This window comes from Lytechinus pictus, chromosome 18, assembly GCF_037042905.1.
Source record: "Lytechinus pictus isolate F3 Inbred chromosome 18, Lp3.0, whole genome shotgun sequence".
Taxonomy (NCBI): domain Eukaryota; kingdom Metazoa; phylum Echinodermata; class Echinoidea; order Temnopleuroida; family Toxopneustidae; genus Lytechinus; species Lytechinus pictus.
Genome location: NC_087262.1, coordinates 9,595,551 through 9,612,601, shown reverse-complemented (window position 1 = coordinate 9,612,601; position 17,051 = coordinate 9,595,551). Strand labels below are relative to the sequence as shown.

The 17,051-nt window shown below is 35.8% G+C and overlaps 1 protein-coding gene across 1 annotated transcript in view; it reads left to right on the top strand.

Moving 5' to 3' along the window:
* The window catches only part of LOC129281571 (A disintegrin and metalloproteinase with thrombospondin motifs 16-like), a 60,134-nt gene that overhangs the window by 23,914 nt on the left and 19,169 nt on the right, over positions 1 to 17,051 (top strand). Inside the window, exons 17-19 of the mRNA XM_064113433.1 lie at positions 3,076 to 3,303; positions 4,621 to 4,734; positions 13,181 to 13,192. Of these exons, the coding sequence (XP_063969503.1) occupies positions 3,076 to 3,303; positions 4,621 to 4,734; positions 13,181 to 13,192 (354 nt within the window). The remainder of the gene's footprint in view (positions 1 to 3,075; positions 3,304 to 4,620; positions 4,735 to 13,180; positions 13,193 to 17,051) is intronic.

Here is a 17,051-nt window from a genome sequence, read left to right as displayed (position 1 = left end):
GTTGATCATTAATTCATCACAACGCCCTTAACTTTGCAAGTTCGAAGGGATTCGCCTCTCAAAAACTGACATAAATTGGATGGCTAATTCCAGCCCACCCTAATTTTCATACCCTTTGTTTCAGTGGGCAGTGCTCGCTCAAGCATGAATAGTTTTCAACTTTTTGGTGTCATTTGAAAGTTGACTTTATTGGCTTTCCATATCTATAAGTCTTTTCCCCCAAAGTGCTATATTTTTTATTTGGCAGCCATTTCAAAAGTGTATAGTTTTTTTTGGGACGCACTGTAGTAATACACAATGCTAATTCCACATGTTCAGGGAGGAATTAATCACTGTTTCACTTGACAATGAGGAGAAAATTAGAATATTTCATATTTCATATAATAAAATACAAAAGAAATAGTGAGTGGATGACGTCATCAGTCTCCTCATTTGCATACCAACCAGGATGTGCAAATAACTGTTATGTGAAATTAGGCGAAATTTAAAAATGTCATAACTTTCTTATTTTACATCCGATTTTGATGAAATTTTCAGTGTTATGTTTGTTGGATTTTTCTCTTTTTATTCAAATCAATTTTTTGTTGGGGTGGACTTGTCCTTTAAGATGCAACAATATGGTATAGTAGGAAATATGCTTAAGTGGTTCACATGTTACCTTAAAAATAGAAATCAGGTATATAGTTTTTTCACAAGGAAAGCTTTCTGCCAAGAAAGAACTTTCTGTAGGAGTACCTCAAGGGGGAGTCCTTGCTCCCACGCTTTTCTTGCTGTTTATAAATGATATATCACAATCAATTAAGTCTGGTGTTATAGCAATTTATGCTGATGATGTTATTATATTTGAGACTGGTAAAGATGTTGAGACAATAACTTCAAAATTGCAATCAAATATGGATTATCTTAATGACTGGTATAAACTTAACCATTTAAAGATAAATGTCGACAAAACAAAATGTATGTTTTTAAAAACACGCTCCCATGATGTAATGAAAATATTTATTGATGGGACTGAAATTGAGCAAGTTAAGTCAATTCGTTATTTAGGTGTTTTAATACATGAAAATCTTAAATGGGACATTCACGTCAATAACTTATGCAAATCCATTGGATTCAAGATCCGTTCCCTTGGAAAATTAAGAAAATGTTTAAGTCCTTCATTATTAAACACATTTTATAAATTTACAATACAACCTTGCATCGATTATGGACTACCTATTTGGGGAAATACTACTGATAAAAACAAAAGCAAAATTTATAGATTGCAAAAAAGAGCTGCACGTTACATAACTGGAAACTTTGATCAAAATATTTCTCTTAAAACACTTGTAAAAAACCTATCCTGGACTGATATGGATGAACGAAAAGAATACTTTCTTGCCACACAAATGTTTAAATGTATACATGGATTAGCCCCTCCCCAACTTTGTAATGACATTGAAATGGTATGTGACCGACATAATTACCATACAAGAAATAATGATAGCCTTAACGTAGTTGCACCCGTTGTTCACCTTTCAATTGTCAAACAAGCTTTCAGATTTTCCGGTGCCAAACGATGGAACGACATGCCCCATAATATTCAAAATCACAAACTATCGAAACATTTAAATTGATTTATAAGAAGTTTTATTTCAATAATTAATATTATATGCTTTTGTTCCATTTTACTTTATTTTTCTCGTTTTGAATTGTGTTAATGATTTGGGATATCAAATATGTTGGAACGAATAATTTTTATGTAATATAATTCGTACTCTTAGTAAATAAGCTTCCATTACTTAACTTGGCGATATTTATTTTATAAAATTTTATACTTAAGTCTAGTATGATATGCTCAATGATAATTATATCCTTAATTTCCTTCATAAATTTTGTTGAATTTTGTATTTACTATGTCAATGATATCATACATCTTAATTTATATTTCACAGCTATTGTTTGGTCTACAGGATAGTTTTCACATTTCGTCAATTAAAAAAAATTAATACAGTACTAGTCACCATTCTTTGAATCACTATTGCCTGTTTCGGCCGGAGAGCAATGGATTTGGTCCACTGATCATGCTGATTCTATTGTTCTCTGGCTGAGGCAGGTAGTGCTGAGTCTGGGAGTTGTGACTGGTAGTGTATTTTATCTCTAAACAATTTTGTATTAATGATAATTCTGATTTTAAATGTTATTGAATTCACTCATTACTGTACATTACCCAAGTTACTCTTTTATCTGTTATGTATATATTGTTATTTTATGTTAACAGGACCAGGCTGAAAAACAGTTAATCTGAGCCTGTAATCCTGTATAAAGATATTTTAATAAATAAATAAATAAATAAATAGTAGTAGTAGTAGGAGTAGTAGTAGGAGTAGTAGTAGTAGTAGTAGTAGTAGTAGTAGTAGTAGTAGTAGTAGTAGTAGGAGAAGTAGTAGTAGTAGTATAATTCATTAGTATGATCAACTGTAAATTATCTCTTGGTCTACAGCCAAATTGTCTTCTTTTTTTTCAATTCGCTTTCGCATTCAACGTAAGGAGGACGTGTAGGAGGTACGTTGATCTTGCGGATCATCTGCGTTTATAAAAATACGTAGCAACACGCAGCGTCATTTTTGGACGCACAAACTGCCTTCTTGCGTGTTCTGCGTATTCCAAGAGAACTTTCTACCAAATGCGCCGTAGATAACAAATACGGAGATGTGCGATGTGTTCTGACCGAGACATCACATTTATGTATGATTGCGCTGTATGAAATATTGCGGATTTGCTGAACATTTCCTGTTTGATAAACTAGTGTGAAATTTGGTATCAATAATAACCGTAGCATTATCAGTTTCCATTTGCTGTACATGACAAACAAATATGTAGATAAAGTGCCTTGCTCAAGGAATTGAACTCTGACCTTTCAAGTGTGTATTCCGGCGCCTCTGATGAAATCAAATTGTATTTTGTTTAGATTTTTCTTGACTGCAAGAAATTAGAGAGATAAGGACAATGGTGTTAGAATATGGGATAATGAACATACTACGTAAATTTTTCAATTAATTATCGATTTCGGTTGTACTTATTTCTTTCAAACAGGACTGAGGGTTAATGAAAATTTTATATTTGGAATCAACACCACCGGGCCTACACTTACATCAGGCGGTGACTACAAAATTGGCAATATGGTTGTCAATTACGATCGAACGTTTCAGGTTGAGACTCACATACGATCGCTGTCTGATCCTTCTACGGAAACGCTCGATATCTTACTTTGGACATCAAGAACAACTGGCTTAAATGTCAAATTAAATTACTGTTTACCCGGTAAGGATGTGTATCTTCTCTCTTGTTCAGTCGCGTGTATAATCACCCCACACCTTGACCCATAAATATGTTGAACACTAAATATAAAACTTATCTATGATTAAAGATGTTATTATGAAAATATCTATGCACGAGTGAAATTGCAGCGAATCGTTTTGATACGCAACTTCTAACTAAAGATTAATGCATGTAATAGAAACATTTTAACTGTGATTCCTAGATAGGACGTTGGTTGGTAGCACATAATGTCATGTGATATATCAAGTTAATTAATACAGCTCCTCAATTTTATATCGATTCATTAGAAAATTGGGGGAAAGGAATCTTTATGCAAGGAACAAGAGTTTTACTATTTTGTGATGTGTCCTTATTAGAAGATAATAAGCAATACGTGGGTTTTAATATTTCTGTATGGGCATGCTGAACACCCCAGGGTGGACTACCACAAAAATCTGCTGCACATATATTTTAAGTGGCCATCTAATGTTGCGACAATTTCTAAAAAGCTGTTTTTCCTTGATGTGTCTTCGGCCCTCGAGCAATACCTAGGGACAAAATCCTCTTCCAGGCTGTGATGTTCTCTTCACGCCATTTTTCAGATTTATTACTTGGATTACAAGAATGCATAAATTCATTAGTATAATTAATCTTACCAGTATCCAAAGTTGGGTTGGGAACATCACTAGAAGGACCTGGATTGGGATTAATGTCCCCACAAATAAGTAATCTGACTTGGTAAGTTGAAACAGAGTTGGTATAGTACAATATGGGAGTCCCAATGTACTTTCCCGTTGAACATGTAGAGAAGCCACTGGATACATACTGAAAACAACATGGTGTTATGTGACAATTTGTCTGTAATAGCTGAGTGCAACTATACAAAAGAAGCACAGAAAGTACAAAAGAATGCAACTTCAATGGTAACATTGCGCCAGTGAGAGTGAACTACATCAACACACAGAAGATCAGTATAATACACATGTAATGCACACAAGCAGTACAAAATGGCGATAGGCCTGCAGTGTGGCAAAAATTGAAATGAATTTACTCAAACTACAAAAATACTACACTGTAAAAAACTTTCAAATTTGTCCAGCAGGTACTTGAAGACGGGCATAGAACAGTAAAATACAAATCACAATAGATAATTACTCACAAACCAAATAATCAAACACAAAATCAAGAGCTCTGTAGGAGCTCAATCAGAGGAAGCGATGCTAAAACATATCTGCTTCTCTTTAGGTTTATAATAATTTCTTATACATCCTTAAATAATATATTTTTTCTTTATTCATTTTCATTGGTATCCTTTATCAGTGTTTGACCCCTGCGAATCATCACCTTGTCAAAATGGAGGAACATGCTCTTCTGCTGATGGTCAATACTCATGCCAATGTCCAAACACTCATATAGGAACAAACTGTGAAACAGGTAAAAGATGACAGTATTTTTGCCATTTCAGTGCTAATTTAAAACCAATTACACACTCTTTCTACTCTATCTAAAGATGTTTTATGTTATCCTTGTATGATATTGTCAAATCTCCTCCCTGTGTAAGAGAGAGTGTGGTTGTGTGTGTGTCTAGAGACTCATTTTACATTATCTGTTAATGATTTGTCCTTCTTGATCATTTTCATTGGTATCTGATCAGTGTTTGACCCCTGCGATTCATCACCCTGTCAAAATGGAGGAATATGCTCTTCTGCTGATGGTCAATACTCATGCCAATGTCCAAACATTCTCTTTCTAAAGATGTTTTATATTATCTATCTATTCTATCGCAAAAATCTCTTTCCTGTGTGTGAGAGGGAATGGCTGTATGTGTCAAGAGACTCCTTTTACATATTTTGTATATCTGTTAATGATTAATCCTTCTTGATTATTTCATTGGTATCTGATCAGTGTTTGACCCCTGCGATTCATCACCCTGTCAAAATGGAGGAATATGCTCTTCTGCTGATGGTCAATACTCATGCCAATGTCCAAACACTCATACTGGAACAAACTGTGAAACAGGTAAAAGATTACAGTATTTTTGCCATTTCAGTGCTAATTTAAAACCAATTACAAACTCTTCCTAAAGATGTTTTATATTATCTATCTATTCTATCGCAAAATCTCTCGCCTGTGTGTGAGAGAGAACGGCTGTATGTGTCAAGAGACTCCTTTCACATATTTTGTATATCCGTTAATGATTTGTCCTTCTTGATCATTTTCATTGGTATCTGATCAGTGTTTGACCCCTGCGATTCATCACCCTGTCAAAATGGAGGAATATGCTCTTCTGCTGATGGTCAATACTCATGCCAATGTCCAAACACTCATACTGGAACAAACTGTGAAACAGGTAAAAGATTACAGTATTTTTGCCATTTCAGTGCTAATTTAAAACCAATTACACACTCTATCTAAAGATGTTTTATGTTATCCTTGTATGATATTGTCAAATCTCCTCCCTGTGCAAGAGAGAGTGTGGTTGTGTGTGTGTCTAGAGACTCTTTTACATTATCTGTTAATGATTTGTCCTTCTTGATCATTTTCATTGGTATCTGATCAGTGTTTGACCCCTGCGATTCATCACCCTGTCAAAATGGAGGATTATGCTCTTCTGCTGATGGTCAATACTCATGCCAATGTCCAAACACTCATACTGGAACAAACTGTGAAACAGGTAAAAGATGACAGTATTTTTGCCATTTCAGTGCTAATTTAAAACCAATTACACACTCTTTCTAAAGATGTTTTATATTATCTATCTATTCTATCGCAAAATCTCTCGCCTGTGTGTGAGAGAGAACGGCTGTATGTGTCAAGAGACTCCTTTTACATATTTTGTATATCTGTTAATGATTAATCCTTCTTGATTATTTCATTGGTATCTTATCAGTGTTTGACCCCTGCGATTCATCACCCTGTCAAAATGGAGGAATATGCTCTTCTGCTGATGGTCAATACTCATGCCAATGTCCAAACACTCATACTGGAACAAACTGTGAAACAGGTAAAAGATGACAGTATTTTTGCCATTTCAGTGCTAATTTAAAACCAATTACACACTCTATCTAAAGATGTTTTATGTTATCCTTGTATGATATTGTCAAATCTCCTCCCTGTGTAAGAGAGAGTGTGGTTGTGTGTGTGTCTAAAGACTCTTTTACATTATCTGTTAATGATTTGTCCTTCTTGATCATTTTCATTGGTATCTGATCAGTGTTTGACCCCTGCGATTCATCACCCTGTCAAAATGGAGGAATATGCTCTTCTGCTGATGGTCAATACTCATGCCAATGTCCAAACACTCATACTGGAACAAACTGTGAAACAGGTAAAAGATTACAGTATTTTTGCCATTTCAGTGCTAATTTAAAACCAATTACAAACTCTTCCTAAAGATGTTTTATATTATCTATCTATTCTATCGCAAAATCTCTCGCCTGTGTGTGAGAGAGAACGGCTGTATGTGTCAAGAGACTCCTTTCACATATTTTGTATATCCGTTAATGATTTGTCCTTCTTGATCATTTTCATTGGTATCTGATCAGTGTTTGACCCCTGCGATTCATCACCCTGTCAAAATGGAGGGATATGCTCTTCCGCTGATGGTCAATACTCATGCCAATGTCCAAACACTCATACTGGAACAAACTGTGAAACAGGTAAAAGATTACAGTATTTTTGCCATTTCAGTGCTAATTTAAAACCAATTACAAACTCTTTCTAAAGATGTTTTATATTATCTATCTATTCTATCGCAAAATCTATCGCAAAATCTCTCGCCTGTGTGTGAGAGAGAACGGCTGTATGTGTCAAGAGACTCCTTTCACACATTTTGTATATCCGTTAATGATTTGTCCTTCTTGATCATTTTCATTGGTATCTGATCAGTGTTTGACCCCTGCGATTCATCACCCTGTCAAAATGGAGGAATATGCTCTTCTGCTGATGGTCAATACTCTTGCCAATGTCCAAACACTCATACTGGAGCAAACTGTGAAACAGGTAAAATATGACAGTATTTTTGCCATTTCAGTGCTAATTTAAAACCAATTACACACTCTTTCTACTCTATCTAAAGATGTTTTATGTTATCCTTGTATGATATTGTCAAATCTCCTCCCTGTGTAAGAGAGAGTGTGGTTGTGTGTGTGTCTAGAGACTCTTTTACATTATCTGTTAATGATTTGTACTTCTTGATCATTTTCATTGGTATCTGATCAGTGTTTGACCCCTGCGATTCATCACCCTGTCAAAATGGAGGAATATGCTCTTCTGCTGATGGTCAATACTCATGCCAATGTCCAAACACTCATACTGGAACAAACTGTGAAACAGGTAAAAGATTACAGTATTTTTGCCATTTCAGTGCTAATTTAAAACCAATTACAAACTCTTTCTAAAGATGTTTTATATTATCTATCTATTCTATCGCAAAATCTCTCGCCTGTGTGTGAGAGAGAACGGCTGTATGTGCCAAGAGACTCCTTTCACATATTTTGTATATCCGTTAATGATTTGTCCTTCTTGATCATTTTCATTGGTATCTGATCAGTGTTTGACCCCTGCGATTCATCACCCTGTCAAAATGGAGGAATATGCTCTTCTGCTGATGGTCAATACTCATGCCAATGTCCAAACACTCATACTGGAACAAACTGTGAAACAGGTAAAAGATGACAGTATTTTTTCCATTTCAGTGCTAATTTAAAACCAATTACACACTCTTTCTACTCTATCTAAAGATGTTTTATGTTATCCTTGTATGATATTGTCAAATCTCCTCCCTGTGTAAGAAAGAGTGTGGCTGTGTGTGTGTCTAGAGACTCCTTTTACATTATCTGTTAATGATTTGTCCTTCTTGATCATTTTCATTGGTATCTGATCAGTGTTTGACCCCTGCGATTCATCACCCTGTCAAAATGGAGGAATATGCTCTTCTGCTGATGGTCAATACTCATGCCAATGTCCAAACACTCATACTGGAACAAACTGTGAAACAGGTAAAAGATGACAGTATTTTTTCCATTTCAGTGCTAATTTAAAACCAATTACACACTCTTTCTACTCTATCTAAAGATGTTTTATGTTATCCTTGTATGATATTGTCAAATCTCCTCCCTGTGTAAGAGAGAGTGTGGTTGTGTGTGTGTCTAGAGACTCTTTTACATTATCTGTTAATGATTTGTCCTTCTTGATCATTTTCATTGGTATCTGATCAGTGTTTGACCCCTGCGATTCATCACCCTGTCAAAATGGAGGAATATGCTCTTCTGCTGATGGTCAATACTCATGCCAATGTCCAAACACTCATACTGGAACAAACTGTGAAACAGGTAAAAGATTACAGTATTTTTGCCATTTCAGTGCTAATTTAAAACCAATTACACACTCTTTCTAAAGATGTTTTATATTATCTATCTATTCTATCGCAAAATCTCTCGCCTGTGTGTGAGAGAGAACGGCTGTATGTGTCAAGAGACTCCTTTCACATATTTTGTATATCCGTTAATGATTTGTCCTTCTTGATCATTTTCATTGGTATCTGATCAGTGTTTGACCCCTGCGATTCATCACCCTGTCAAAATGGAGGAATATGCTCTTCTGCTGATGGTCAATACTCATGCCAATGTCCAAACACTCATACTGGAACAAACTGTGAAACAGGTAAAAGATGACAGTATTTTTGCCATTTCAGTGCTAATTTAAAACCAATTACACACTCTTTCTACTCTATCTAAAGATGTTTTATGTTATCCTTGTATGATATTGTCAAATCTCCTCCCTGTGTAAGAAAGAGTGTGGTTGTGTGTGTGTCTAGAGACTCCTTTTACATTATCTGTTAATGATTTGTCCTTCTTGATCATTTTCATTGGTATCTGATCAGTGTTTGACCCCTGCGATTCATCACCCTGTCAAAATGGAGGAATATGCTCTTCTGCTGATGGTCAATACTCATGCCAATGTCCAAACACTCATACTGGAACAAACTGTGAAACAGGTAAAAGATTACAGTATTTTTGCCATTTCTGTGCTAATTTAAAACCAATTACACACTCTTTCTAAAGATGTTTTATATTATCTATCTATTCTATCGCAAAATCTCTCGCCTGTGTGTGAGAGAGAACGGCTGTATGTGTCAAGAGACTCCTTTTACATATTTTGTATATATGTTAATGATTAATCCTTCTTGATTATTTCATTGGTATCTTATCAGTGTTTGACCCCTGCGATTCATCACCCTGTCAAAATGGAGGAATATGCTCTTCTGCTGATGGTCAATACTCATGCCAATGTCCAAACACTCATACTGGAACAAACTGTGAAACAGGTAAAAGATTACAGTATTTTTGCCATTTCAGTGCTAATTTAAAACCAATTACACACTCTATCTAAAGATGTTTTATGTTATCCTTGTATGATATTGTCAAATCTCCTCCCTGTGTAAGAGAGAGTGTGGTTGTGTGTGTGTCTAGAGACTCTTTTACATTATCTGTTAATGATTTGTCCTTCTTGATCATTTTCATTGGTATCTGATCAGTGTTTGACCCCTGCGATTCATCACCCTGTCAAAATGGAGGAATATGCTCTTCTGCTGATGGTCAATACTCATGCCAATGTCCAAACACTCATACTGGAACAAACTGTGAAACAGGTAAAAGATTACAGTATTTTTGCCATTTCAGTGCTAATTTAAAACCAATTACAAACTCTTCCTAAAGATGTTTTATATTATCTATCTATTCTATCGCAAAATCTCTCGCCTGTGTGTGAGAGAGAACGGCTGTATGTGTCAAGAGACTCCTTTCACATATTTTGTATATCCGTTAATGATTTGTCCTTCTTGATCATTTTCATTGGTATCTGATCAGTGTTTGACCCCTGCGATTCATCACCCTGTCAAAATGGAGGAATATGCTCTTCTGCTGATGGTCAATACTCATGCCAATGTCCAAACACTCATACTGGAACAAACTGTGAAACAGGTAAAAGATGACAGTATTTTTGCCATTTCAGTGCTAATTTAAAACCAATTACACACTCTTTCTACTCTATCTAAAGATGTTTTATGTTATCCTTGTATGATATTGTCAAATCTCCTCCCTGTGTAAGAAAGAGTGTGGTTGTGTGTGTGTCTAGAGACTCCTTTTACATTATCTGTTAATGATTTGTCCTTCTTGATCATTTTCATTGGTATCTGATCAGTGTTTGACCCCTGCGATTCATCACCCTGTCAAAATGGAGGAATATGCTCTTCTGCTGATGGTCAATACTCATGCCAATGTCCAAACACTCATACTGGAACAAACTGTGAAACAGGTAAAAGATGACAGTATTTTTTCCATTTCAGTGCTAATTTAAAACCAATTACACACTCTTTCTACTCTATCTAAAGATGTTTTATGTTATCCTTGTATGATATTGTCAAATCTCGTCCCTGTGTAAGAGAGAGTGTGGTTGTGTGTGTGTCTAGAGACTCCTTTTACATTATCTGTTAATGATTTGTCCTTCTTGATCATTTTCATTGGTATCTGATCAGTGTTTGATCCCTGCGATTCATCACCCTGTCAAAATGGAGGAATATGCTCTTCTGCTGATGGTCAATACTCATGCCAATGTCCAAACACTCATACTGGAACAAACTGTGAAACAGGTAAAAGATGACAGTATTTTTTCCATTTCAGTGCTAATTTAAAACCAATTACACACTCTTTCTACTCTATCTAAAGATGTTTTATGTTATCCTTGTATGATATTGTCAAATCTCCTCCCTGTGTAAGAGAGAGTGTGGTTGTGTGTGTGTCTAGAGACTCTTTTACATTATCTGTTAATGATTTGTCCTTCTTGATCATTTTAATTGGTATCTGATCAGTGTTTGACCCCTGCGATTCATCACCCTGTCAAAATGGAGGAATATGCTCTTCTGCTGATGGCCAATACTCATGCCAATGTCCAAACACTCATACCGGAACAAACTGTGAAACAGGTAAAAGATTACAGTATTTTTGCAATTTCAGTGCTAATTTAAAACCAATTACACACTCTTTCTAAAGATGTTTTATATTATCTATCTATTCTATCGCAAAATATCTTGCCTGTGTGTGAGAGATAATGGCTGTATGTGTCAAGAGACTCCTTTCACATATTTTGTATATCCGTTAATGATTAATCCTTCTTGATTATTTCATTGGTATCTTAAATCAGTGTTTGACCCCTGCGAATCATCACCTTGTCAAAATGGAGGAATATGCTCTTCTGCTGATGGTCAATACTCATGTGAATGTCCGAGCACTCATACTGGAACAAACTGTGATACAGGTAAAAATTGACAGTATTTTTGCCATTTCAGTGCTAATTTAAAACCAATTACACACTCTTTCTACTCTTTCTAAAGATGTTTTATGTTATCCTTGTATGATATTGTCAAATCTCCTCCCTGTGTAAGAGAGAGTGTGGTTGTGTGTGTGTCTAGAGACTCCTTTTACATTATCTGTTAATGATTTGTCCTTCTTGATCATTTTCATTGGTATCTGATCAGTGTTTGACCCCTGCGATTCATCACCCTGTCAAAATGGAGGAATATGCTCTTCTGCTGATGGTCAATACTCATGCCAATGTCCAAACACTCATACTGGAACAAACTGTGAAACAGGTAAAAGATGACAGTATTTTTGCCATTTCAGTGCTAATTTAAAACCAATTACACACTCTTTCTATTCTATCTAAAGATGTTTTATGTTATCCTTGTATGATATTGTCAAATCTCCTCCCTGTGTAAGAAAAAGTGTGGTTGTGTGTGTGTCTAGAGACTCCTTTTACATTATCTGTTAATGATTTGTCCTTCTTGATCATTTTCATTGGTATCTGATCAGTGTTTGACCCCTGCGATTCATCACCCTGTCAAAATGGAGGAATATGCTCTTCTGCTGATGGTCAATACTCATGCCAATGTCCAAACACTCATACTGGAACAAACTGTGAAACAGGTAAAAGATGACAGTATTTTTGCCATTTCAGTGCTAATTTAAAACCAATTACACACTCTTTCTACTCTATCTAAAGATGTTTTATGTTATCCTTGTATGATATTGTCAAATCTCCTCCCTGTGTAAGAGAGAGTGTGGTTGTGTGTGTGTCTAGAGACTCTTTTACATTATCTGTTAATGATTTGTCCTTCTTGATCATTTTCATTGGTATCTGATCAGTGTTTGACCCCTGCGATTCATCACCCTGTCAAAATAGAGGAATATGCTCTTCTGCTGATGGTCAATACTCATGCCAATGTCCAAACACTCATACTGGAACAAACTGTGAAACAGGTAAAATATGACAGTATTTTTGCCATTTCAGTGCTAATTTAAAACCAATTACAAACTCTTTCTAAAGATGTTTTATATTATCTATCTATTCTATCGCAAAATCTATCGCAAAATCTCTCGCCTGTGTGTGAGAGAGAACGGCTGTATGTGTCAAGAGACTCCTTTCACACATTTTGTATATCCGTTAATGATTTGTCCTTCTTGATCATTTTCATTGGTATCTGATCAGTGTTTGACCCCTGCGATTCATCACCCTGTCAAAATGGAGGAATATGCTCTTCTGCTGATGGTCAATACTCTTGCCAATGTCCAAACACTCATACTGGAGCAAACTGTGAAACAGGTAAAATATGACAGTATTTTTGCCATTTCAGTGCTAATTTAAAACCAATTACACACTCTTTCTACTCTATCTAAAGATGTTTTATGTTATCCTTGTATGATATTGTCAAATCTCCTCCCTGTGTAAGAAAGAGTGTGGTTGTGTGTGTGTCTAGAGACTCCTTTTACATTATCTGTTAATGATTTGTCCTTCTTGATCATTTTCATTGGTATCTGATCAGTGTTTGACCCCTGCAATTCATCACCCTGTCAAAATGGAGGAATATGCTCTTCTGCTGATGGTCAATACTCATGCCAATGTCCAAACACTCATACTGGAACAAACTGTGAAACAGGTAAAAGATGACAGTATTTTTTCCATTTCAGTGCTAATTTAAAACCAATTACACACTCTTTCTACTCTATCTAAAGATGTTTTATGTTATCCTTGTATGATATTGTCAAATCTCCTCCCTGTGTAAGAGAGAGTGTGGTTGTGTGTGTGTCTAGAGACTCTTTTACATTATCTGTTAATGATTTGTACTTCTTGATCATTTTCATTGGTATCTGATCAGTGTTTGACCCCTGCGATTCATCACCCTGTCAAAATGGAGGAATATGCTCTTCTGCTGATGGTCAATACTCATGCCAATGTCCAAACACTCATACTGGAACAAACTGTGAAACAGGTAAAAGATTACAGTATTTTTGCCATTTCAGTGCTAATTTAAAACCAATTACAAACTCTTTCTAAAGATGTTTTATATTATCTATCTATTCTATCGCAAAATCTCTCGCCTGTGTGTGAGAGAGAACGGCTGTATGTGCCAAGAGACTCCTTTCACATATTTTGTATATCCGTTAATGATTTGTCCTTCTTGATCATTTTCATTGGTATCTGATCAGTGTTTGACCCCTGCGATTCATCACCCTGTCAAAATGGAGGAATATGCTCTTCTGCTGATGGTCAATACTCATGCCAATGTCCAAACACTCATACTGGAACAAACTGTGAAACAGGTAAAAGATGACAGTATTTTTTCCATTTCAGTGCTAATTTAAAACCAATTACACACTCTTTCTACTCTATCTAAAGATGTTTTATGTTATCCTTGTATGATATTGTCAAATCTCCTCCCTGTGTAAGAAAGAGTGTGGCTGTGTGTGTGTCTAGAGACTCCTTTTACATTATCTGTTAATGATTTGTCCTTCTTGATCATTTTCATTGGTATCTGATCAGTGTTTGACCCCTGCGATTCATCACCCTGTCAAAATGGAGGAATATGCTCTTCTGCTGATGGTCAATACTCATGCCAATGTCCAAACACTCATACTGGAACAAACTGTGAAACAGGTAAAAGATGACAGTATTTTTTCCATTTCAGTGCTAATTTAAAACCAATTACACACTCTTTCTACTCTATCTAAAGATGTTTTATGTTATCCTTGTATGATATTGTCAAATCTCCTCCCTGTGTAAGAGAGAGTGTGGTTGTGTGTGTGTCTAGAGACTCTTTTACATTATCTGTTAATGATTTGTCCTTCTTGATCATTTTCATTGGTATCTGATCAGTGTTTGACCCCTGCGATTCATCACCCTGTCAAAATGGAGGAATATGCTCTTCTGCTGATGGTCAATACTCATGCCAATGTCCAAACACTCATACTGGAACAAACTGTGAAACAGGTAAAAGATTACAGTATTTTTGCCATTTCAGTGCTAATTTAAAACCAATTACACACTCTTTCTAAAGATGTTTTATATTATCTATCTATTCTATCGCAAAATCTCTCGCCTGTGTGTGAGAGAGAACGGCTGTATGTGTCAAGAGACTCCTTTCACATATTTTGTATATCCGTTAATGATTTGTCCTTCTTGATCATTTTCATTGGTATCTGATCAGTGTTTGACCCCTGCGATTCATCACCCTGTCAAAATGGAGGAATATGCTCTTCTGCTGATGGTCAATACTCATGCCAATGTCCAAACACTCATACTGGAACAAACTGTGAAACAGGTAAAAGATGACAGTATTTTTGCCATTTCAGTGCTAATTTAAAACCAATTACACACTCTTTCTACTCTATCTAAAGATGTTTTATGTTATCCTTGTATGATATTGTCAAATCTCCTCCCTGTGTAAGAAAGAGTGTGGTTGTGTGTGTGTCTAGAGACTCCTTTTACATTATCTGTTAATGATTTGTCCTTCTTGATCATTTTCATTGGTATCTGATCAGTGTTTGACCCCTGCGATTCATCACCCTGTCAAAATGGAGGAATATGCTCTTCTGCTGATGGTCAATACTCATGCCAATGTCCAAACACTCATACTGGAACAAACTGTGAAACAGGTAAAAGATTACAGTATTTTTGCCATTTCAGTGCTAATTTAAAACCAATTACACACTCTTTCTAAAGATGTTTTATATTATCTATCTATTCTATCGCAAAATCTCTCGCCTGTGTGTGAGAGAGAACGGCTGTATGTGTCAAGAGACTCCTTTTACATATTTTGTACATATGTTAATGATTAATCCTTCTTGATTATTTCATTGGTATCTTATCAGTGTTTGACCCCTGCGATTCATCACCCTGTCAAAATGGAGGAATATGCTCTTCTGCTGATGGTCAATACTCATGCCAATGTCCAAACACTCATACTGGAACAAACTGTGAAACAGGTAAAAGATTACAGTATTTTTGCCATTTCAGTGCTAATTTAAAACCAATTACACACTCTATCTAAAGATGTTTTATGTTATCCTTGTATGATATTGTCAAATCTCCTCCCTGTGTAAGAGAGAGTGTGGTTGTGTGTGTGTCTAGAGACTCTTTTACATTATCTGTTAATGATTTGTCCTTCTTGATCATTTTCATTGGTATCTGATCAGTGTTTGACCCCTGCGATTCATCACCCTGTCAAAATGGAGGAATATGCTCTTCTGCTGATGGTCAATACTCATGCCAATGTCCAAACACTCATACTGGAACAAACTGTGAAACAGGTAAAAGATTACAGTATTTTTGCCATTTCAGTGCTAATTTAAAACCAATTACAAACTCTTCCTAAAGATGTTTTATATTATCTATCTATTCTATCGCAAAATCTCTCGCCTGTGTGTGAGAGAGAACGGCTGTATGTGTCAAGAGACTCCTTTCACATATTTTGTATATCCGTTAATGATTTGTCCTTCTTGATCATTTTCATTGGTATCTGATCAGTGTTTGACCCCTGCGATTCATCACCCTGTCAAAATGGAGGAATATGCTCTTCTGCTGATGGTCAATACTCATGCCAATGTCCAAACACTCATACTGGAACAAACTGTGAAACAGGTAAAAGATGACAGTATTTTTGCCATTTCAGTGCTAATTTAAAACCAATTACACACTCTTTCTACTCTATCTAAAGATGTTTTATGTTATCCTTGTATGATATTGTCAAATCTCCTCCCTGTGTAAGAAAGAGTGTGGCTGTGTGTGTGTCTAGAGACTCCTTTTACATTATCTGTTAATGATTTGTCCTTCTTGATCATTTTCATTGGTATCTGATCAGTGTTTGACCCCTGCGATTCATCACCCTGTCAAAATGGAGGAATATGCTCTTCTGCTGATGGTCAATACTCATGCCAATGTCCAAACACTCATACTGGAACAAACTGTGAAACAGGTAAAAGATGACAGTATTTTTTCCATTTCAGTGCTAATTTAAAACCAATTACACACTCTTTCTACTCTATCTAAAGATGTTTTATGTTATCCTTGTATGATATTGTCAAATCTCCTCCCTGTGTAAGAGAGAGTGTGGTTGTGTGTGTGTCTAGAGACTCTTTTACATTATCTGTTAATGATTTGTCCTTCTTGATCATTTTCATTGGTATCTGATCAGTGTTTGACCCCTGCGATTCATCACCCTGTCAAAATGGAGGAATATGCTCTTCTGCTGATGGTCAATACTCATGCCAATGTCCAAACACTCATACTGGAACAAACTGTGAAACAGGTAAAAGATTACAGTATTTTTGCCATTTCAGTGCTAATTTAAAACCAATTACACACTCTTTCTAAAGATGTTTTATATTATCTATCTATTCTATCGCAAAATCTCTCGC